Source organism: Poecile atricapillus, chromosome 7 (genome assembly GCF_030490865.1).
Source record: "Poecile atricapillus isolate bPoeAtr1 chromosome 7, bPoeAtr1.hap1, whole genome shotgun sequence".
NCBI lineage: Eukaryota > Metazoa > Chordata > Aves > Passeriformes > Paridae > Poecile > Poecile atricapillus.
In genome coordinates, this window is record NC_081255.1 from 19,376,696 (window position 1) to 19,401,327 (window position 24,632).

The 24,632-nt window shown below is 36.4% G+C and overlaps 1 protein-coding gene across 1 annotated transcript; it reads left to right on the forward strand.

The window, feature by feature from the left end:
- Positions 1 to 164: 164 nt before the first annotated feature.
- SELENOF (selenoprotein F) lies at positions 165 to 24,174 on the forward strand. The gene is made up of 5 exons (XM_058843002.1): positions 165 to 425; positions 3,375 to 3,542; positions 14,438 to 14,501; positions 21,504 to 21,553; positions 23,178 to 24,174. Exons 1-5 carry the CDS (start codon positions 357 to 359, stop codon positions 23,307 to 23,309), a joined length of 483 nt encoding a protein of 160 aa, XP_058698985.1. The 5' UTR covers positions 165 to 356; the 3' UTR covers positions 23,310 to 24,174.
- The last annotated feature ends 458 nt before the right edge of the window (positions 24,175 to 24,632 follow it).

Here is a 24,632-nt window from a genome sequence, read left to right on the forward strand (position 1 = left end):
CCGTGGAGAAACTACAATACTATTGGTCGGAGCGGCTGTCGGTCATCGGGCTGGGGCCGATGCGCCGGTTGGCAGCAGTTCCCGAGAAAGGGGAAAGGGCTTTATTCGGGGTTGTTTTCGCAATGCCCGATCAGCGTTGGGGAACAGCAGTTCCTCCGGCCTCGCTGCAAAGCGCTGCTCACAACAGACAGAAATATCTTTGCTCTACAATTCCAGAAGATATTCTGGGTTAGCTCGTGGTGCCGGGGCTGGGAGCAAGGCTACCTCTCCCGCATCAGGCGGTGTGTCGGTCACCCGCGGTGGGAGAGGTCCTTGCGCGGCCCCCGCGGCGCTGGCAGGGGCGTTCCGGCACCAAGATGGCGGTGGCGGCCGAGCTGGGGGCGCTGGGGCGGCGCTGGCTCTGCTGGCTCCTGGGGCTGCAGGCGGTGAGAGCCGGATCCGGCGCGTTCGCGGCTGAGCGCGGCCGCAGTTCCTCAGAGAAAGAGCGGCTGTGAGGGCGGGGGAGGCGGCGTGAGACGTGTCCCGGGGCGGGAGGCGCGGGCGCCTCCTCCCGCTCCTGCGGCCGTGTCCGCCTCTTGCTTTCCATGTCGGAGACTGGTCTCTGCTTCTGTCTTGTTTCTAAAACAGTTTGTATTGGTGCTGCTTTTTTTTTTTTTTTAATTCAGTATTTTTTTGTGTGTGAAAACAAAGCAACAGTGCAACGCGTACTTGGAGCCAAAGCTTTGAAGGAGAAAATGCTGATGAATTGTGCTGCATCACTTGCTAAGTGTCTAAAATCATCTTGTTCTGATGGAAATTTACTTTTCTGAAGTGTGAAGGGTTTTTCCAGTCCCAGTCAGAGACATTTACGACGTTTAGAATATTTATTGTTTCAGGAAAATAATAATAACTAAAAATAGAGTAAAAATATTAGGGAGAGAGACTTCTATTTCTTTTTTTCTTCACCTCTGTGTAGTTTTACTCTCAAGTTTTTTTGAGCTTGCTATGTAACCAAAACCACTTGAGTGAGGAATTGTCATGTGATGGAGCCTTTACTTGCTTTCATACACTGTTAGTGTTTTGGCTGGTTCTTTCTCACATAGACACAACCCAAAAAACATTCTCAGGAGAGTATTGGCCTTACTTTCGCAGATGATTTAGGGGTCTGTTGGGCAAAGGTGTGAGGAGAGAGGCTGCTGGAAGCAAAGTGCCAATGCCAGTAGCCCTGTTATTGCTCCAAGGGGAGCAGATTTAAAAGCTGACAGTAAAGCATCAAAGGGGTGGATGGCAAACAGCAAGATGCAAGAAAATTGTTCTAGTTACTACCATCATTAATTTAATAAGTGAGCAGTAATTAAGATGTAGCTTCAGCTGTGTTTGGAATGCTCCTTAGGGGCTTTTTATACTACTGTGTCATTGTTGTATTTTTTATTGCCAGTATCACTCAGAAAAGATAAATACTTGAGAAGGATAGATACTAAATACTTTGAAAACTAAATACCTTAGTAAAATCCTTAAAAAAAAAAAATATTCCAGTAGAACAGGGTTTCATTTTTGCTTACCTGTTATACAGTGTCCTGGAGGAAGAAGGAAAATAGCTTTCTGGCAGACAGAATAGTGATTTCAGAATAGCTTTTTTTGTGTATTATACTTCTCTGTTTTTGTGTATTATTTTTTTAGCAGATACAGAGAAATAGAATAATGAGGTACCTAATATATTTTCTACTAATTCTCAATCCATAATATTTTTAACTGTCACATAAGGGGCATGTCTTTCCTTCAGCAGTAGGTTGGCCACTTCAGCAGAGGAAATGGGGTTTGCCTCTATCTTACTTGGCTGTGCTGCATGGATTAGATGGCATGTGAATGTGAGGAGAAGTCTGTTCTGCTGAATGACAAACTTACTTTTTCTTCTGTACTTTTCTGTTTGGCCCAGTATAATTCTTCTGATTCTTGGCTGTTATCATCCAGCTGAGTTTGCTGGTGCCCTGTCACTCGCCTCAGCACTCAGTGGTGCTGATTGTAGTGTTGGTGCTTTGGATGTAGTAAGTTTTGCCTGGGGTCTTTTACCCAGACTGAAAAACATTTGGGAAAGCTGCCTTCTTTCTCTCCATTCTTAATTCCCTCTCTCACTTCTTCCCCTCCAAATCAAGCAGCTAGGAGGGAAAGTTTAAAGCTAAGGTGTGAGAAATCCATATGTAGAAAAGTGGGAATGTGGATTTGCTACAAGAAAGACATTGAGCCCAGAGAAGGACAGTGGAGCTGGGGAAGGGTCTGGAGCACAGGTTCTGTGAGGAGCAGCTGGGGGAGCTCATCCAGGAGAAAAGGAGGTTCAGGGGGAATTTACCAGTCTCTACAACTGCCTGGAAAGGAGGGTATAGACTGGTGAGGGTTGGCCTCTTGTCCTAGGTAGCAAGTGATGGGATGAGAAAAGCGTGCCTCAGGTTGCACAAGGGAAGGTTTAGGTAGGATATTAGGAATAATTCACTGAAAAGGTGGTCAGGGACTGGAATGGGCTGCCCAGGGAAATGGTGGAATCACTGGAAGTGTTCAAAAGACATGTGGATGTGGCACTTGGGTTTGTGGTTTGGATGTGGGTTTGTGGCTGAACACTGTGGTGCTGGGTTAATGATTGGACTCAGTAATGATCTTAGAGGTCTTTCCCAACCTTAGAGATTCTATGAGAATAAAACCCAAATATCATTTAAGTATTGTCATTGGTTGTGTTACTTTTGCTGCCCATAAAAAGCAGAACTGGCGTTTTACATAGAAGCCATATAATTGAATTGCCTGTTATAAAGTATTGCTGATAAATCAGAATTGCAGGTTTTTGTCTGCACTTCCACTTACAGTATATGCAATTTTCCTCTAACATTAATGCTAACATGAAATTAAAATCCTACCTGTATGTCTTGTTGAGCAGTTTGGTTAATTTCATCACTTTCTGGTCCTGTTTTTCCTGAGCTTAGCTGTTACATTACTTTCCATGAGTGTTTTTAGTGATCTGAAACTTACTGAAATTCTTTACAAAGAAGAGGCTTTGAAAAGGTTGTAAACACGTGTTTACACGTTCAGTTGAGTCATTACCTTTGGGTTTTCTTCTTAACTTGAAGTTAGCAATAGGAAAGCAGTAGGGTATCAGAAATGTATCTAAATTAATTTTGGCAGATCTGATACCTTGAAATGTACATATTATGAGTGTCTCCAATTCTCTGTTAGTTTAAGATCCTTCTTCTCAACAGGGTGGTGTTTTGAACCCCTGGGCTGACTATTTAGGCATTACTGTAAAACAATCACAAGAGACTTACTTGTTCTTTCTAATCTTTATAGCATTTAAACTTATCTTTAAAAAAAATAAAAAAGATACTAAAGTGTAACATTGTATTGACTTCCAGGTAAGTGTTTATGGAGCACAGCTGTCATCCGAAGCTTGCAGGGAGCTGGGCTTCTCCAGTAACTTGCTGTGCAGTTCCTGCAACCTTCTTGGGCAGTTCAGTCTGAATCAGTTGGATCCATTCTGCAGGGAGTGCTGCCAAGAAGAAGCTCAGCTGGAAACTAGAAAGGTGAGTTTTAGACCAGATTCCTTGTGGAATAATTTAACATGTCATGTTTATGAAACTTTTCATTAAAAAAATATATGAGAATCTGGATTATCATTTCAAGAGGAACATGCAGCATTTATTCATAGCCCAATATACATCTACAGGGTCTAGATTTGCAGTGTTGCCATACTGCTGTAAAACAATGTCCCTGTACCAACAAGGAATCTTTGGTTCTTTGGCAGCCCTTCTCTGGTATGACGTGACCATAGGTGGGAACTATATCCAGCTTCTTTTAAAAGGAAGATACATGGGATTGGAAGAGGGCAGAAGAAGAGGATGAGGAGAGTGGTGCTTGATGACAGCACTTGCTTGTTCACTGACCCATAGCATAGTGGCCAGGATAGCTCAGTTCAGTCCTGGGCAACAAAAGGCTGGTGCAGCCTCCAGGTCAGTTCCTGGTGTGGCACAAACCTGATAGGAGCAGGACTGCTCAACTCCATCCTGCAGCAGTGACAGCAGCTGGATATTTTGGGAATTATCTCTCTCAGAGCTCATACTGTGCTTCGATTAGTTTAAGGCAAAACCTTTCCTTTATCTGTAGTAAATAAATATCTGTGTTCCTTAAGGTATGTTATCAATGAAGAATTTTTAGAGTTCTTGAAAAGAATACATGTTTTCTAATATGCGGGAATTTAAAAGTTCAAGAATATAGTGAAGACAAATCAATCACCAAAATAGTAGAGGTTTCAAGGATGAGAGGTGCTGAAATTATTTTTAATGGCTAGGAGATAATGAAATAACTGACATAATGAAATTAATGAGGAAATCTAGCAGGTTTTTCCTGTCAGTTAAATTCAGCCTAATATTTAAAAAGGAAAGTCTGCCTTTCAATTTTAATAAAACCAGTAATTATAGTGCTAGGTACAATATATTAAGTATCAAGACGCATATGTTTGAGATTGGCAGAGAATTAATAATTAGTAGTTTCGTAATACTGACAAACTTTAAGTTGTAAATTTTATGTATTAATGAAGTAGTATTTCAATACAATCCTCATTGGACTTGAAATGTAAGGCTTTTTCTTTGCTAGATACAGAAACCTTATAAAGGAGAGTTTGTCTTGGGGAAAGCTCCAGTTATTTTTAATGTGTATACATATATATAAAAATATGCACATATCTATACATACGCATACACAAAACCTGAAGTTTCAGAATAAAGTCTTAATGAAATGTACTGTCAGGGAGTGGCAGAATAGAAAGCGTCTCCAACATGCTCAGTAACAGTTGTGCTGGAAGCAGCAGCAAAGCTTCCTGTCCTTGTGTAAGGAGAGGATGCTTTAATTTGCTCAGGTAATATTCTTAGAGTTTTGCCTCTGTGCACAAGATGTAGCACAAGAACTTATGGAGCAGGACAATTTCTGTTGTCATTTGATGAGAAAATAAGCTAGAGGAGTTACAGTGCATTTCTGTCAATGTAACCTCTGAGAGAAACGTCTTAACAATTTATCAGTAACGTACTTAAGGATGTAACTTAGTTTGTACTGTAAACATTGCATTAATAAAAGTTAGCTCAAATAACAGAAATTAAATTAATAGATACTCTTCTGAATTTCCTGAATCAGACATAGATTTCATTGTGTGGATAATTACACTTTCTGTGTAAGGATAAGGAAATGCCATTTTGTGGTCAGGACTTCACACTGTAAATATTACTAATCTGAAAACGTCTCTATTTTATGATCAATGTAGTAAAATAAGTAGCACAGAGCTGGATAGGGTCTTAAAGTTTTTTGACAAATTCCTTCATAGTAGACCAGATTTCCTTTCCTTCAGGAAGCAAGAAATTGTATGATATAAGTTGTTAGGTTTTTTAATCTATTTGTGTTGGTTTACCCAGTTTAATTTTTTGCTTGGGCTTTGTGGTAAATGTGAACAATGTAGATTTTGATTATTAATTTATCTTTTCTTATTTCTGTGACATTTCTGAAGAAATGTAATACAAATGTCACTTGAGATTTGGAGCTAATACGGTGAGCATCAGCTTAAATTATAGGAGCGATTATGATGGTATTTTAATATGTTTTCATATCTGAGTTTGAATGCAGGCTTTCCATATTGTGTACATTAATATAAATACTGGATTGTTCTAACATTATGATTATATGATTTATTATAGCATCCTTTCTAATTTTCTTATGAGTGCTGTATCAGAAAGTGAAAAATTTTTATACTGTTACTACTGCTTAGAAATATATATTTCAGATTTTGTGATTGATTGGAGGTTTTACTTTTTTTTTTTTTTTTTAAACTCATACCCAGTGACTTCTCTTGAAGACTAGCCAGTGGAAAATTAGTATTTAGAGACAGTCAATATTATCTTAAAAGATTATATTCGGAATCATCAAATATGAATTGACTTATGTATTAATATAGTGCTGATTGTAACACGTATCTGTATTTGAGCTTAAGATTTTACTATAACATAAAAAATTACAATAACATTTTTAGTAGCTTCTTGCTAAACAAGAATTTTCATGCTAGGTATGCAGACTATGGAAACTGAATGCTGCCTTTTGCTACAATTTTTCCTTTTCCTTGTTGGTTTGTTTTTTCCCCTGTAACCATAGAAATCTTCTTTCAAATGAAAATTTGATATTAAAGAGTGAATGAATGTTGAAAGTTCTTAAAGGTTACTTTTTTTCCTACCTTCTTGCTTGTAGAATTTTTCATCTTACTCTGAAAACCTGCATCTCAATGTAAGATGTTTCACTTTCTGATTAGCAGCCTGGCATGTTGCTGAGCTCCAGAGCTGTGGTGCTCCGGATTTTGCTAAAGCTGTGACTCCGTACTTGAACATCCTCCAAGTACAGGAATCATTCTTCTCTGAACCACAGTCCCAGTACATGAGATAGCTCACTCGTTGCCTGAGCAGGTATTGCTTCCCAGGAGGTGGCACAGCATGTTGGTTGTCTGTGCTACAAACAGACTTGCCAGCTACTGGAGTTCCAGGACATGCTTCAGGATTTTAATTTTACTCTCTTCACAGTTACGTGGCAAATACTAGAAATGGGGAAAGCAAGAGTTAGTTTATTGCATGACTTGCACCTGAGTTCTAAACGAGAATTTAAAATTAAAGGTAATAGCACATCTATCTGAGAATTTTTACATAATTGCTGCTTTTCACAAATGATCTGAGAAATACCCTCAGGCCGAAAAATATTTCATGCTGCATAGTATTAGTGCAGCCTCAAATGAGATGTTTACAGATTTGAACTGTTTCATAGCCTTGAAAGAAGTGTATTTATTAATCCTACTCTTGTTATTGGTCCAGTAGTTTGTGAATTGACATTGTGGAAAATAGCTGTGAGATATTCATGTTACACAAAATTTGTCTTGCTCTGAACTTCTGCTGACACCTGTTCAGTGAAATATTTTAATTACTTCATAATTGGACTGTGGGTTAAATGAAAAAATGTTTTGGTTATTTTCTCTTCCTCTAGAGATTTTGTATGCAGTCTCACACTAATTCAGAAGCTAGCTTAAACAGTATTGCTTTAGACAGCTGCAAGTTTTAAGCCTCAGTCTGTCAGATGCAGAGTACTGCTGGTGTGTAAAACATAGAAGGATGAAATGGAGGTGAAGCTAACTGTGCGTGAAATTGTAGTAGCAGGAGAGATTGTCCATATTTTGCAGTAGCTGAAAATAGCTGCACTCCATCTGCAGCTTCACTTAGGCTGTGTGACCATTTCAGACATAGCTATAAGCATATTCCATTAATTGTATATCATAATCTTAGATTTATCTCAACAATATATGCGTGTCAAAATCCAAATTGATTTTAAAAATCAACTCTGTGATAAAATTTGCAATACATTAAATTTCACAGTTGCACTGTGCAGGGTTGCTACAACCCAGAACAGTTATCAATATAGCTAAATGGAGCTTTGAAAAATGCATTTTTCTCGCTAATATGTGTTGAACTTTAGCATTTTAAATTTCTACTGTCAAGTATTTGTCATATTGTAAGGTAAAGTGCTTTGTGACTTAGAAAACATGACACCAGATATAATGACTAGGTGCTTCTTCTATTAAAAACCAACAAATCAAATTTAAAGCTTTCTTAAAACTCCACCCTTTTACATGTGTAGAATTCTTAAATGTGCTCTTATAAATTACAAGGCGGAATGAGGTGACATTCATGTTCAGACTTACTTTTTAAACTGAAAAAAGAATTTACAAAAGTCACAATTATTGCTGGAAGTAGAATAACTTGAAGTGCTTTTAATGCTTCAGGCTACTCCTGTGTGACCCAATTTACATTCATTTTTCAGGTTTGTTTTTTTCTTTTCATTACACTAATTAAAGTACTACAGTCAAATTGCTGTTGACTGCTTTCTTGTTCTGCCAGAGGCTCTTAACATGAATAGTTCCACTCTCATTGGAACTTCCGCTTTTCAACTCAATGGTTAAAAACAGAGAACTACTTAGAATTCATTGACATCTCAGAAATGTAAAGTAAGTCATCAATGCTTACAGAAATTAATTAGAATTTTAGTTTACTTCTTCTAGCTGTTTCTCAAAGCCCACATCTTTTTCTGTCTTTTGATGTGTCCTGTAAAGTCTCTTGGATACTTGTAGAAAATCAAATTATGTTTTTACCTATCTGTATTCCTTATTTCTAACGTGTTACACAAAAATGGTATAAACTCATTGGTTTTCTAGCAAGTGTGACTTCAAAAATGGTGTGATTCAATGACAGCATATTTTATTTAACATTCAGGTAAATAATCAGGACTTTCTAATTAAGACTAATATGTCATATGATGTCCTTTCAAAGTTTGCTTTTAACTAAATGTCCCATACAGTTCATACAGGAATGATTTAATGGGCTATATTAATAGGGAAGTTAGGGGAACTGAGGTGATGCTGTTCTCTCTAATTGAGAAAGTCTCTTACCAGTACTATTCCTTCAAAATATTATTCACAGCCATTCCTTGTACTAAAAGTGTGCTGCAGTGGATGTCCTTCTCAAGAACTTTACCATGTACACTCTTTCTCTTCCCTCTGTACATGATGTTATTGGCAATGAAAATTAATGTTGACAAGAAGTAGTCCTAGATAAGGAAGGTGCAGCAAACTAGTCAGTGCCTAAGACAGAAATTTACTGCCTTTTGTTTGGCTCAGATTCACCAAGTGTTCGTCTCTGTCAGATAAACTAAGATAAAATATATTATCTGTCTGTAATAGGGTAAGCCTTACCCATGGAAGAACTCTATCTGATCTTATCAGTGAAGGAAAAAAAAAAAAAATTAGGAAAACTATAAATGTGAATTTCCTAAATGTGAGTTTCAGTTGTTGATGTGCATCTGTGCTGGTCAATGGAATAGCTTTAGCTAATTAATGCTGACCATCTAGATAAAGTACTGGCATTTGACTCTACAAGTGAAACTTCAAAAAGTAAAAGTCTCAAAATTTAAGAAGCACGCAAGGTCAAATAAATATCTCATAAGATCTGTTCTCACTGTTTTCTTTCCAAAGCATCTTTCCAAGATGCTTTATTTTTTAACAAAAGCATGGACTGGAGAATAAAACAAATGTTCAGTGATTCTACTTCTAGAGGTAAGTAGGTGCTTATATAGAATCAGATGGTATAGACCAGAATTGAAACTTGACCTGTTGACTTCCTATGTGTACTCTTTCACTTGCATAATTCTGACTATGTCCAAGTGAGAGCCTGTACATAGGAACCCCTTCTCTGCCACCCTTCTCTATTCTACTCTGCTCCCCACCTCCACTCAAACTGGATATTCATACCACCTAATACAAGCGACAGCTCCAGAGGGCTGAAGCTGGTGGTTGCTCAGCTTCTCCATTTTCTTTCTCACCCTTGGGCCAGAACTCTTGCTTACATGAACTCACACCAAACATTGCAGAGACCAAAGTTAATAAAAATAGGCTGCCAGGTGCAGAAGTTGGTTTGGAACTTTTTGGTGATACTGGATTTAAACAGCAGGAATGTTTATAGAAGCCTGCAAGGAGGGTATCGTTCACCAACAAAAACAGTGATGGATGATACATTTCCTGAAGAATGTAATAGTAATGCACAATTATATTTTGTATGTACAGAATAAAAAGTCTCCTTTGAGTCTCCTACTCAAAGCAGACCTCAAATGAGGATCTCCAAGAATGCAGATTATACAGTCTTCCTTAATAAATTATTTCAGTGCTTAAAGACCATGATTGTGACTTTTTTTCAGCCTTATACTCAGTTGGAATTTCCTTCCACACTAATAAATGAGAGCTTAGATCCTGCTCAGCTTTGTTCAGAGCAATTTGCTGGTAATACATATCACTAATCACAGGAGTAGTGCTGATTCACATAACTGGCTTTTGACTGTTAGACTCTGTTTCCACACTCTTATTAGAGTTAGGCATCTCCTTTCACAGGATAATGAGCTGTCAGTGGTAGAAGTTGCTTTGTTGCTAAATTTACTGATGACATCAGTTCAGAATGATGTGTGTGTGTAGCAATGACTTTTTTGGCTTTCTGTGTTACAGAGCAGTAATTCATAATGTTCCTGGCAGTGAGGCTTTCTGACTGCTCCCTGTTAAGCCACAGATTCTTACTCATGTTCTGCCTCCAGGAAAAGGAAAGACAAGAGTGATTTTGGAAACCTTGGGCTATCCATATAAGGGCATTCTCTCCCATAGAAAATGTTTCATAGTTTGTATTGCATTGTTTATTACTTTAAAGTTTTCTAGTTTAGAATACGAGTTTTCTGGTAAAAGTCACAAATGAACTGCTAGTTAGAAGAGTTTAGAAAAAAAGCTAAAGAAACTTTCAACAAAATCTCTTGGTTGTAAATTTCTCAGAAGAACAAATATTAGTTAACCTGTTTTTATTTCTCTGTGTGTGGATGGAATACAGTAAAAATTAAGTTGCATGTTTTCATAAAAGAGATAATTCACCCTATTTTTCAGTACCATTTTGCATATACCAAGGAACTTTAGCTATTAAGAATAATTACATCCATGTTTTTCTTGAAATTTTTTGAAGTCGATAAGAGATGAGGAGCTGTCTTCTGCAGACCTGCTTTTATCATAATATGAAATTAAAATGGCAGTGAAATTTATAAAAACACTGTTTACCTTAGAAAGAGAGTTGTTACTAAATGTTTAATGGAAGGTAATCTTGTACCTGAGGCAAGTAAAAATTCTAGATGTTTAGCTGTTGTCGTTAGTTTGCTTTTGTGCTTGTTCGCAGACCTTGGCTATTTTTTTTTAAATGTTTGGTATTAGGAGAGGACAGTACACATGTACTGGAGAGAATCCAGGTACCATGAAGTAGCTTTTGACCCTTTTGTGGCTCTGCCTTAACAGCCTGTTTAATTTCACGTTTTAAGACATGCTGGTACTGTCAGCTGATTACAAACAGCTGTACAAATCCAGCCTGAATGACACTTTGTAACCTGTGTCAGGCAGGGTCACCCTGAGTCAACAGTTAGAAGAAAGCAGCATGCAAAGCTTAAGTGTCATAGAAGTAAAATTAGGTATAACTTGCTGTATGTTATTAAACTTTTTTGTCACCTTTGATCTAACATAATTTTATTACGATCAAGGAGCAATCTTTGTTCTTTTTGTTCACTTTGCAGTTCAGTTTGGTCTGAATTCCTGTTTGGTTGTAAACATTTATGGTTATGTAGCAGGAATGTCAGTTTTCTTCTGGAGTTTTCACCATGAGTAACTCTGGTAACAATACCATATCAATGTATAAATGAAGTACTGCTAGAATTGTGTTGCAGAAATTGTGTCAATTCTATTTCTAGTAGCAGGTGAAATGTTTTCGTTCATGTAAGTTAAAGTTCCTTATTTTTACAATGCATATTTTTAATTAACACAATTCTTATGCAAAAAGGTGTTATTCTGCTATAATTAGCATTCTCATTCATAATTAAAGCAGACATGACCAATAATATGGTTTGTCTCTTCTCACTTGTGAGTAGGCTGTCCTGATTGCATCAATGTGAACTGTCACAAGAGTTTCAGGTGCTTTCCAAAAACTTTTGAATAAAACTGAACTCAAGTTGATGCTTTGGAAAGGAAGAGGCAAAAGTTCAGATATTGTCAATGTAACCTTAGAAAATATGCTCTCAGAATGTTGTAAAAAAAGCTAAGTTCTTTTTTTAGATGCTTTCATGAATTGGCACTTGTTTTGGATGTTAACTTGGACACCAGAAATACTTTAGAAAGTCTTTATTTCATTGCTTCTAGTACTAAACTCACTTTCTGAGCACTAAAACAAGTGAAGCATTACTTTAAAATGAACTGACTCATGAGTTAAGCATTGTGTAATGAACTGACTCGAAATGTTTGTGTGCCTCCATGCTGAGTGATACGTGTCATTCTTATTAATACTTGAACACAGTGACTGCCTTCGCAAGGAAATTTGGAGAACATCTGCTCTGCACACAATGACATGGTAGATATTAACAGCTAGGCTTTTGTGGTAGGCTAAGTGATGCAAATAAACCTGGGATTTTTGCAAAAGACACCTCTGTTTAGAGTTATAAATGAAGCCAGTTGATTCTTCTTTTTTTCTGGTCTAGCCATCAAGAAAGCAGCTGTTTGTCCCAGCATGAATCTAAACCTTTTTGTACCAGAACAGTTGGGTTTCAATTATGGCATAATTATAAGCTCAAAATTTAGACATCAATGATTGAGCTGTTTGCTTTGTTAAATTTCTATCAGATATTGGCCAGGAGTTACAAAGTGGGAGTAGTGAGTTGTTACAAAATGTCTTACATATTTTAGATTCCTACAGTGATTTTGTTCCATAAAAATTCATGTTTGAAAGGAAAAGACTAAGAATAATTTGCAGTAATATGTATTGAAAAATGCTTCATTTTACTGTTTTCCTAAATTCGAGTGTGCTTATCTTATGATAGACATACATAAAATAGCTAATTTACTAGATAGAAGACTATTTATTCCTTTGTCTACTTCTTTATACTGCCATGATAGAAAAATGCAGATAAATAACTGTCTGTATCAGAGAAATCAATATAAATGTTCAGTGGATTAGTGAGTGTGCAGAGGAATATCTAAATCTAGAATTGCTGATAGAACTGTTAAATAATTTTTTTTTAACCACAAAGAGAAAAGGTAAGTGAAGTTTATGAACCCCTCCATGTTTCCATGTGTCCTGTTTCTTCCATCTTTGTAATTACTTCATGTTTTAATTCCAGAAGAATTTTAATTATTCAAGCTAGTATCTGAGTTGTTTATCACTGCCTTTTTAAATTAAAACCTTGATTTGGGTGGTGAAAAAGCTTTTCAGAAGTCTGGTGTTTATGATCTCCTGAGTATTGTTTCATAGTATTTCTGGGTTTTAACAGTCCAATCTTAGGTTTTTATCTTAAATACAATGTTTAGTTGAAAATGTATCTGTAGTTAGGCAAATTTCTGAGATGCTGTTCTGAACAGATAATGCAGTGTAACATTCTCTTTTCAGTTTCCCATGAAGGTAATGATTACTGATTAGTTCATGCCAAGAGAGAAGTTGAAATTTCCCTGCAAATGATTATAGAGTATTTCTTATGTTCTAATTCATAGCATTTAAGCAAATACTGAGTTGGCCCTGAATCAGAATTTGAATATTCAGAAATGAACATGTATTTCTGGCTGTCCATAATGCCTCCATACAATAGGTGACGGAATGTTAATAAAATTGTCTTTGAGATTTCTGTCATAGCATGTGTGGTTCGCTTTTTTCAGTGTGGTTCATGAAGGTTAGTTTTAATTAATTTATGGTTCATATTTTAAGTGAAACATGAATTTATGTAATTTCAGTAAGGTTATATTTTTCTATACTTAGACTTGCACATTTGTTATGAGAACACTGTCTAAAAGAAAATGAATGCAGAGGTTTAAATTGTCTGTGAAAGGTAATGAATTAAATTAAAAATTTTTAAATTAAGCTAATTCTGTCTGCTTATCTATAAGCAGCAGGGTTTAAGGCTTAGAAGAGTGTGATTCGGTATGCAGTATTATATATATATAGTATATATGCTATGTGTAATATTAAAATGCCTAGCTTTGGAGTATGAAGTTCTATTTTCGTAGCTGGAAAATCTGTTGTTAATTTAAGATTCACCAAACTATAGAATCATTTGCATCTTGCAGAAAGAATCACAAAATAACATAAAAATATGACAGTATTCAAGATAATTAGGTGAATCGTTTTTAAATTTAGATAATTTATAAAATTGAAATTAACTTGTATCTTAAGACTGAATCTGAGTATTTTGCATAGCTGACAGAAGTGATTGGTATCAAAGTTAGCCCAGCCTGTACATATTACTTCACCTAAGGCCTGTTAATGTGATCTGACTTCTTTCTGTAAACACAATGAACTGAAGTCAACCAATAGCCCAAATAGGAAATTTAAAGTCCCTGTCTTATTATATTATAAGTATTTCACTCTCCATGTTAAGTTTAAAGTGGAAACTAAAATTAATGAGATTAAATGATTAATGATTAATATCTTTGGGAAGGAAGAAATAGTTTTCCCTGTTACTAACCTGTAATTTCCATTGTAACATGTCCAGTTGCATTTTTTTAAATGAAATTTTGCTTACACCAACAGTATATCTCAAATGATCTTTTTTTTTGTTTGTTTTTACATTTTTAGTATAATGAATGAAAATTATCATGTATTTTAAGTGAACAGTCAGTTGTTTCATAATCAGAGACAGGTCTGGAACTGTGATTCTGTCTAGGATCTTACTTGTAATTAGCATCAACAGTGTAGCATATTGTCTCCTCAGAGAAAAATAGTTCAACAGATAACACATTATAAATAAACTAGTAATTTAGTAATTACTTTTGCCATTAAGCTTCTGTTTATTATTACAGCTTTATGCAGGAGCTGTCCTAGAAGTATGTGGATGAAAATTGGGAAGGTTCCCTCAAGTCCAGGGTAAGTAAAGCCACTAGTATTCCTTCAAATATGAAATACTGTCACAGCTGAACAAAAGGTACTTTTAAGTACATTACAAGTAGCCATAAATTCAGTATATTATATCAGTAAAGTTACATTGATCTGAGACTCATAGAACTGGTCTCTAGTAATTGATAGATGAAATTATATTGTGCACTTATGGAACAATTTTATTTTCACAGATCCTGCCATGTAATTGTTTTATCAGTGGATAATGACAGTCAGGTAACAGGAATGGAATATAGTAGTGTACCACAGTACCATCAGTGTCTGGTGGTAGGAAGTTGCAAGAAAAGAATCTGTGAGAAATTTCAAACTGGACTTTTCTTATAAATTAGGGAAGAGCTTAGGATAGCAGTACTATGGTTATTTTGGGGTTTTTCCAATGAAAATTGTGACTAGGTTTTTTTTTTTCTTTCAATTCTTGGTTATCTAAACCTCCTCAAATATTTACATTCCATTAATCATATATCTTACTTTTTGAAGTGGCTGGATACATTTCATTGTTTTTTAAGAAGGATCTCTGTTTTGACACAGTTTTGATTTTGACATTATTTTGTACATTAAGAATTGAAAAAGGACTGAGTAGTGCACTTAAATTTCTCTTTTGTGTTTTCATCACCAATTTGTGCAGCTACTCATTCTAAACTTATCTTAAACAAATTTACAGCTAGGGTATTAGAAGAGGTTGGAAAATGGGATATGTATTAGAAGCATACTTAGAATTTTTTAAAAGCAGTAGAATATATTCTTTCAGCTGGTATTTGTCTTCACACTAGTATTAATCTCAGAATACTCAGATTTTTTCTTTTATTTTAACTTCTAACAGAAACAGTATTTAATGTCTCCATCTTAAGACATTTACTTTCAAGAAGTGTTTTTATTTCAGCTTTTCACTTGGACATTTGCTATGGACGTAAGGTTGCCTCAAGGTCATTCCGCTGGTTTTGAAGCATTGTCTTTGTAGGCTTCACTGAACTGTGTAGTCTGTCACTGACAATGTCTCATCACAAATAACTCAATCCTTTTCCATAGCTTCTGTGAGGATTTTGCTAAGAGTTTGTTTAGATGTGTTTGGTTTTTCTCCCCAGAATATACACAGAATGGCATTGTTAATTGCATATTGTGTGTATATTAGAATTACATGGATTAGTGTAACGTATGTAACTGTGAAGTCTTGACCTTTAAGTACCTGTGTAAATTGTTTTGTCACTTGGCTTAGTCCCACAGACTTTGATGTTTCTCAGGCTATGTCTGGATTGTTTTATTTGGCTAAGGGATGAACAGTGTTGTTCTGTTGGTTTTTTTGTTGCGATTGGATTTTTTTTCTTGCGAGATTCACATATTTAAATAGTTAAAGATTGAAATCAGTTCAATTAATAAAGGTTTGTAAAAGTTACACAGTTAGAAGAAGCTGTGGGTTGCTCAGTCCTTCACTATTGAAGTTTCTTTCAAAATTACTGGTTATATAAGCTTCAGCTATAAACAGTTGCTTAATACACCTGTGTGCCTGAGATGTGAGAATCGTTACATATGGAATATATCTGTATATACTAGGAAGGCAGAGGAGTGAGAAGTGGTGACAAAAATCTAGTCCTCAGCAAGAGGATGGAAAAGTCTGGTCTTCAGTAAGATTATCTCAGTCTTGAACTGGATGTTATTGTTTGTAGTGTCACACCAAAGTACTAAATTTGGCTTTTGTGAATATGGCCAAGCATGTCTATTAGGTATTTCAGATACAGTTTCTTGTGGTAAGTCTGGTAACAGACCATATTTCTGTATGTCTCTTAAATTCAGTACTGAAACAGTCTTATTGATAAGTTTCCCTTAAAAATAAATAGCCCTATTATAAATGCTGTACTCTAAAATTAATCCCTGTATTACATATATTTTGAAACTGTTCTGTATAAAACTGTTCTTAAATATTTGTCATTTAAAAGCACTCCATCAAAGTACAATATTAAAACCTAAGTGAGAAGATTCATAGATAAAGCATTATCTTAATATACCAGGTAACACAGTGACAGTTTTTGGCAGACATCCATAAAACTAAGGCTCTGGAATAGAATAATGAGTTGGTTGGGTCAGTGATTAATATAGCATATTTGTTTTATGTTGACTTTTCAGTGGCAGCTTTGTTCTTTTCAGCATGAGATAGGAGATCAGTGTTTAGACTCCTACATTCTTTCCAGTTTGTTTTAAAAAAACAAATTAGACTTTTTTCAATGAACATTCCTTTCATATTTCTCTCCATTCTTTTTTTTTTTGCAATCAAATAATTCTCACCTTTCCTTGTGTGACTCTTTTAGTTAAGAAATGGTTGTGTTCCCAGCAAATCTGTTCCAGAAACAAAGTCCTTAATCCTCAGACTCATGCAGTGTGCAGCTACATTAAATCCTCTGACTTCAGAGTCAATCAGCCCTTTTATATCACCCAAGTTCTCCAAGTGTTAAGGGGATTCATTTAGCTACTAAAATGTAATTTCTTATGAAATTGTATTGTATTAGGTAAGATCACTCATTTCCTAGTTACTTTAATCTGTAATTCATAAATACTGACAAAAGAAAGTTAGAAAATTATATTAACCTTAAATCTTGCACGGATAAAAGCATTACTAAAACTCTTGCTAAGAAATATGTATATTACAGTGAGAGACATTCATTGCTTTATCATAATCTTTTGTGAGCAGATGACACACTAATTAAAACAATACTTCCCTGCAGATTCAAAAATGTCTCTTGCCCAACTGCTTGTACAAAAGTACCCTGTCTTTTGGATTTTTTGAAGTTTTTTCTTCAGGCTTGATTTGAGCTCTGGCTTGGATTCATTTCTGAAAGCATGTGGTGCTTTTTATAAAATCACGAACAGCTGCATTGTAACTTGATTAAGAGACTACAAATAGTAGTTATTGATGTGCCATATGAATTCTTAAATTTAAATTTTTATCCCAAACTGAGGTCCCCAAAAGATACAGAGTTATAGCCATTAAAATGTAAATAAGTGCTTGCTGTGTGCTGTAGTTCAGTCTTTTTGCTCAGCTTTCATGGTAACTTTTGAAGCAGACTCATACCATCTTCAGAACTGCAGAGCATGTATTTGTCCCCAAAACAAATGTATGAAGGAAGACATTAATGCTCTTGTCTTGCCCAGTGATTTACATATTCACATTTCTAGCAAGTATTGCCAATTGTCTTAGCAATGCTCTGCTATTGGTGGCATTATTCAATGTTGGAATTTCCTGTCTTCCTAAAATGTCCCTCTCTTAGTCTACCTTTTGGTTTGGTTTTTCTTTTTCACGGCTTTAATACTTGATAATTGGCAATGCCTCAGTAAAATGTCTTTTAATTCAAGTTCATTTCAGGTACAAAATGGTCAAGTCTGTATAGTCGATTCCTTTGTGCCTTTATTATATAAAATTGTGCAATGTTATGCACAAACTTGGGTCTCCAGTAGAATTTCTTACTTTCAAATAGCTTGTGTCTAATAATTCAGCTAAAGGGTAGCAAAGTAAGCAGGCTACCCTTTAGCTTATCTGAAGTAATATTACACTTGCTTTCTGTTTATTCAAGTTAACTCAGAGCAACTGTTTGTTCTGCTTGGGGAGATGTTTCATGTCCATATTGGATCAGGAAGTTCTCTTATGCTGTGTCCTGCTGCACCTCAGAGAATAGTGCAGGTGTGTGTGTGGATATACACAGACGTGCCCTTTTGGCCACAGTCATTCTTAGATTCCTACAGTCTCCACTTAGGGCTCAGGGATTTAATTCCCACAAACTAGTTTTCACACACTTTCTTATTACACTTCTGTGTTTGGTATCAAAACAAATGTACATTATAACAATAGCAGTGAGTTCTCCATTCTTCTGTGTTCATAGGTAAAGGCTGCTTTTAGATCTTTAAAAGCACTATTCAATGGAGGCCAGGCTTTAAAATGCTTTTACACACTTGATACTTCTCTGGCCTTGTAGCCATAGTTGATTGTGGTGCAATCCTTTCTGCTCTTCAGGAACACCTCAGGAGCACTTCCAACAGAAGTGCTTTGGTACTGTTCATGGTTTGTCAGAGCTTAAGGTGAAGTGATTTTGCAAAGCTGTCTGGAGAACAGCTCTGACTTCTGGTCCGGTGTTTAATTCAGCAGAACATGGTGTCATGGCACCGAGCTCAGAGTTCATCTTACACAAGTCACAGTGGAAAATGCCTCTCCTGCTCACCCATGGATAGGTTAGAGAAAGCTTTGTTTCTCTGTGGTGTGTAATTTCTAAAGTTGCTACAGAGAAAAGAAAATGGGGAGATAGCCTGGGTAAGATTTAGTATTAAACACCAAACTACTAAATAATGGTGTATAGATGTGCAAGTACCATTTAGACATAGAACCATAAGAAGCAATATTGATGTCAGGGTATAGAGGGGAAACTGTTGGAGCAATGTGAAGGTGGAGCATTTGCACCAAATCCCATGATAAGCAGGCAGTCATGTGTCCCTAAATGTGCACTGTAGCTGCATCTGACTTCCTAACCTCATCATTTCAAAGGCTGCTAATTCAACTCAAGGACTGATTTTGTGGAAAGAAAAAAAAAAAGTGTTTGATGGGATAATCTGTGTTTTTAATGCATGTCAGTATTTGAGTTTCTCATTATAGCTTCCAAAATTCAGAATATACAAATTATTTGTACATTGAGTGTTTTTCTTTGTTGCATTGCAAACTCAAGTGAGTGATGCAGAAAGTCACTGTGATCAGCATTAGAAATAAATATGCCATAACAGAAACTAATTTTGTTCAGGAAATTTCAGGAAAAATGTTCTGTAGTGCTTCAGCTTTCAGAAGATTTAGACATTTGACATTGATACAAGTGTGTAATAGCTACTTTTAGTGTAGCAGGGTGTACTGCTGCCTATAGAATACTTTCCTCTTCCACCTAATGCTGTTTCCACTTTATGTGAGTTTGCTCAGTCCAACACTGCAGCCAGAGAACAGCCTCTCGTGTCCAAATAAGCTTTTATCTGCCACTCAAGTAACAAATCCTCACACCTGTTACAAGCTTAAAGTGCTGTAACCTGAGGTCCCTCCCAAAGGCAATTTTTTATTAGTCAAGTTCCAAAGTTTGGATTTGCTTCAGAAACTTTATCCATTTTACTATGCTCTCTTAGCATTTTGCAATTAGTTACCCACTGTACTGACTACTTCTTACAACCTTCTTTTCATATAAAGCCCTAGAGACTGATTTCAGCTTTAGATTTAAGGTGAAGAAAAATGTGGAAAAATTCCTCCAGAAACACTTCAATAGTCTGTGGACTTAAAGAGTAAGAAATGTCTTTGCTGCTTTTTTATACATTACTTTTGATGACAGCCAAAACAACATATCACAAGGGCGTGGGAAACACCAAAGTTGAAAATACATCTTTGACTTTAAATCAGAATCGAACTGCAGTATGTGAGCAAGTACTGGTTATTTTGTGCTATTTGAAATTGTTATACATGGCTTACAATATAATATTAGTGCATAGTCCTGTAGAAGGAATAAAGACAATTCTCATTTTCTTCAGGGGCCTGGTACATCTGGCAACTCCATGAGCCCTTGGTATTTTTTTACTTTGTTTATATTGTGTAGTAGTTGGTGCAGCAAGCAGAGTATATGATTTTTACCTGTACTGGGAGCTCGGTTGAAGAGAGAAGAAAATAAATGCCTCTCTGTATAACCATGCTGAGAGAGTGTTAAGGTAACTGTCTGCAGTAATGTAAAGATAGGTATAAAGATGCCAGGGGATATCTCTGCAATTACTAGGAAAGCACTACACTTTGTCAAGCAGTATGAAACATTAGTCCTGAGGTTGCACTCATCTCCATGCACCAGCTGGATGCACTGCAATTTGTGAGAGATTCATTGTTGTCTAACCTTGAAAAAGCAGCTTTAACGTGCAGCTGGCACTCTTGTAGGAGCCAGTCTGTACTGACAGGGTTCATCCTTGGGGACATGCTACTGAGATACTACAGGAGCATCCTGAATCCACTTAATGTCAATATAGATACTAAATTCAGCTTTTAGCACAACCTGACTTTGAAAAGGAAGAATGAGGACTGTTACTTTCTAAATAAATTTTAACTATTTCTAGAACTCAGTCATTCATTAGGGTGAAGTGCTTGGAAGTAGGGGATTATGCTCACACTTTGTCCTGAAACACTTCATACTGTCTTTTCAGAGTTAAGGGTAATGCAAGGTCTGAGTTGTGCTGTAGGGACACAGGGCCTGTGCTGCTGTTAGCACCTGCTGACACGTGCTGCAAGTGAGGAGTGGTGCAGCAGCCCACCTCACACCTGGCCTTCTCTGCACGTAGCTGCCTGACAGCCCATAGAGCTTCAGGAGTGTCAAGAGAAGAGGAAATATGAGCTTCATTTTCTGTTCCCTGGCTTTGTTTTCTTACTGGTATTCAACACTTAATGTCAGAGATCTCTGCAAGACAAGATTGTCCGTCTTGTTCACCAGAATAACACCTCTGCCCACAGGTTCCTGTGCGCCCTGTCCCCCGCAGAGCTGCAGCGTGTGTGGAGTGTGCTGATGAGATGGGTGTCACATTCAGCCTCCCTCACAAAGCTGATCCTCAGCCAGACTTTGATCGCTCCAACGCTTTTCCTCACATTTGCGTAGCAGCAGCATATGGGCCAGTCTGCTGAAGGCTGTCAGCTGTGCGTGCAGATAAACTGCCTTACGCAGTTGCACTAGTGTTCAAGGAAAATCCAACAGATAGAATTTTTGTTTGGATTGCTAACAAAAATAGGTGTTCCTTTGGCGTAATAAGTTTAGTATTATTAATTTTGTGAAGGTACTAAGATTGTAACATTTAAATATATCCTAAAGCATAATTAAAAAAATAATTTGGGGAATACTTATTTGAAAGCAAATCTACTTAAAGTAAATTTTAAAGTAGATCTACTTTATGTAAGTAGAGAAGAATTTGATTTTTTCTCTTTTCTCCAAACTGTAGCTTTTGTCAGGAGTGATAAGCCAAAACTCTTCAGGGGACTGCAAATCAAGGTAAGTAGTAGCCTAACCTTTTTGTTTGTGATGTTAAGAAGAACTGGGTTTGGTAGAGACAGTCCTTTGGATTGTTCCCTATTTGCTGATCGAGTAATCCTTTAGTAGAGGACAGATATTTGCATTGCCAGTGTGAATCATTGTAAGTTCCTGCTAGTAATGTTGATTTGTTTACTGCTCAGTAACTGTTTGGTACTGATTCTTTGGTGGTGGTGGGGTTTTGGTTTATTTTATTCTTGTTTGGTTGGTTTTAATCCCAGAAAAAATTTAATTCTAGCAGATGGGAAAAGAATCTGAGGAATGTTTATATTCTGTTCTTACTTTATAGACATCTTGGATTTACTCAAGCTTTATGTCATAGTTTCTTTTTCTCCTGTTTTGTTCTCCCCTAGCTTTCTTATGGAGCTGCCATTTCCATACATTCAGTGATTCTTGGCTTTTTCTTTTTCTCTGTTCTATTATGCTGGTTTTTCTCTGTATACTTCAGACATCCAGATTTATACAAATGCATATACTGAATGGTGTTTCTTATAACTTGCATATATGCAAAGTTGCATAAGCTGCACTGCCTTAAGCTCCAACAATTCTTTGGTTTCAAGATCTAATCTAAGACTTCACCTTCCTCTTAAAGTCCTATGTGAACTTCAAGTGTACTTCAGAGATACACATCTTGATTCTCACATCTTGTGCTCCCATCTCTATTCCCCAAATGGCACCATCTGGAATCACTTCATAGCTATGCATGGCTGCAATAACTGATTTTTCTTCTCAGCAGCAGATTCTATGTAAAACAGATTTCCTCTGTCTGTCTCACACATTCATGTCTCCGTGTCCTCCAGTTTCTTTCAAAAGCTTTCTCTCCTTCTGTATGTCTGTTTCTTTTTACTTTGTAGGTTTATTGAACATCAGAGCAGTCTAGACTACAATTGGTATCAAGTACTACCAGAAAAAAAAAAAAAAAGTGCAAATGAATCTTTTTATTTCACAAGACTTGGAAAACTCAATAGAGGTGCCACTGGCTTCATTAAGTAAAACTGACTAGGTTAGCTCAGTTGAGCAGTGGAATATTCCTGGGGAAATCTTGCCATATTTAAATGGTCAGAGCTTTCTGATACTGTTAAAAGCTTTTATTTGCATTACTTATTTTGGGACTTAGTGAGTTGGAGAAGCACTGAAGAATTATGTTACTAGGAAAGCATGGTAGGCACAGATACAACACAGCAAGAAAGAATGTGATTGCATTAGAAATTGATAGTCAAACTTTGACCTGTTAAAGTGTCCCAGAATTTCTAAAATGGTACAAAGGTTGTTGATTGTATAAGAAAAATCATTCATCTAGCTTTAGTAACTTAAAACAGTTGGAGTAAATACCCTCCTTCAAAGCCAGGCCAATGGCATTGCCCCTCTGCACATGCATTAACTGCTGTGGCGCACCAAGGAGAACAAAGAAATGTTTCTGACACCCACCCACTTCATTTGACTTCTTCCTCCACTTTCCTCCCTCTGACATGAAATCTAAGTCAGAAGTCTGAAGTGATTTAAATCACTTGAAAGCAGGGGCAGTGTTAGCATGGAGAATGCATTTCCCAACCAAGGTAACTGACTTTTCTTCTTTCCCCCCCAGTATGTGCGTGGTTCTGACCCTGTACTAAAGCTGCTGGATGACAGTGGGAACATTGCAGAAGAACTGAGCATCCTCAAATGGAATACAGATAGTGTGGAAGAATTTCTAAGTGAAAAACTAGAACGTGTATAAGTCATTGCTTTCTGTCCTTTCCTTTTCATATTTTGGCATGGTAATCTTCTCAGATGAAGTGCACCACAATTGAAGAAACATTCCAACATCTATATTAGTTTTAAAATACCTGTTGTGCTGTACTAAACATCTTGTAATTAGAAAGGAAGCTTCAGCACACATATCTGACAAGTTGACAAACAGTAGCTTGTCTTAACATTATTATTTCACCTCTTAATGCATTTATCACCAAGAATGCTTTGTTTCAAAGTTAGTTATCCAAATCTCAGTTTGTTATAATCAGGTTTTTTTTCACAAATGCTCTTAAAACTGAAGAGCTTCAAATAATAGAAATGATTACCATGCTTTTTGTATGCTGCTCTTTCTTAAGGAAGTTAGAACCAAATGCAATTTATCTCCCAAAGAAACTTGGCTACTAATGCTCTCTTTCATTTGTATTTGAACTGTCTTTTTAAAGAAGCCTTGTTTACAGTGAGTACCTAATTCACAGGTTTGAAAGCTGATGGAGGAACTCATGCTCTGATACTGTGAAACATTTAGTAAGTACACTTTAGTGAAGACTACATAGAAAACCTCTGAGGTGTATGAAGTCAGATGTCAGGTGTGCTTTACATCAAATGTTTTGCTTCAGAAAACATGAGCTATAACTCGTGAAAAAGCTTTCCTTCCAACTTCCAGAAGTTTATTGTAAGTTTGTTTATGAAATTAATTCGGAAACTGTTCTTTTAAAATGTGTATTTCTCTTTCTTAGTTGAAATTTATGTGAATAGGGAATATAGACAGTATGTATGGTAATGAGTCAAATCCATTAAGACTTGTTGGGTTTTTTCCACTTAGAGTCAATAAATATGGTAATCAAGAATAATGTGGGGGTTTTTTTTGAAGTCTAATTAGCAAATAAGTGTTCCCCGTAATTACTTCATGCTCACCAGATTTGGGTTGGATGGGTGTTATGCAATGACCTGAAGTGGTACACAGTTTTTGTCTTCATATGTAATTTTATATCTCTAAAAATTTCTCTATGATTGACAGACTTTATTCCCAACTTTTGAGAAGAAATCATCAGCTTCATAGCAGAACAATAAACCTGAGACTGAGACCATACTGAACTATCAGAAGTAATTCACTAAGATGATTCTTCAGTTTGAGTTTTTATTCCCAAAATATTCTTATAAACTCATAGAGAGAGTGTGTGCAGCTGACTCCTGTTCTTGTGAATATGCTCCTGATCTTCCAGATGACTCAGTGTGAGACAGCTACAATAGTGGTCACCAGTGTCTTGGAGAAACAAGACCTGTACATAAAGAGCACAAAAGAGCAGCT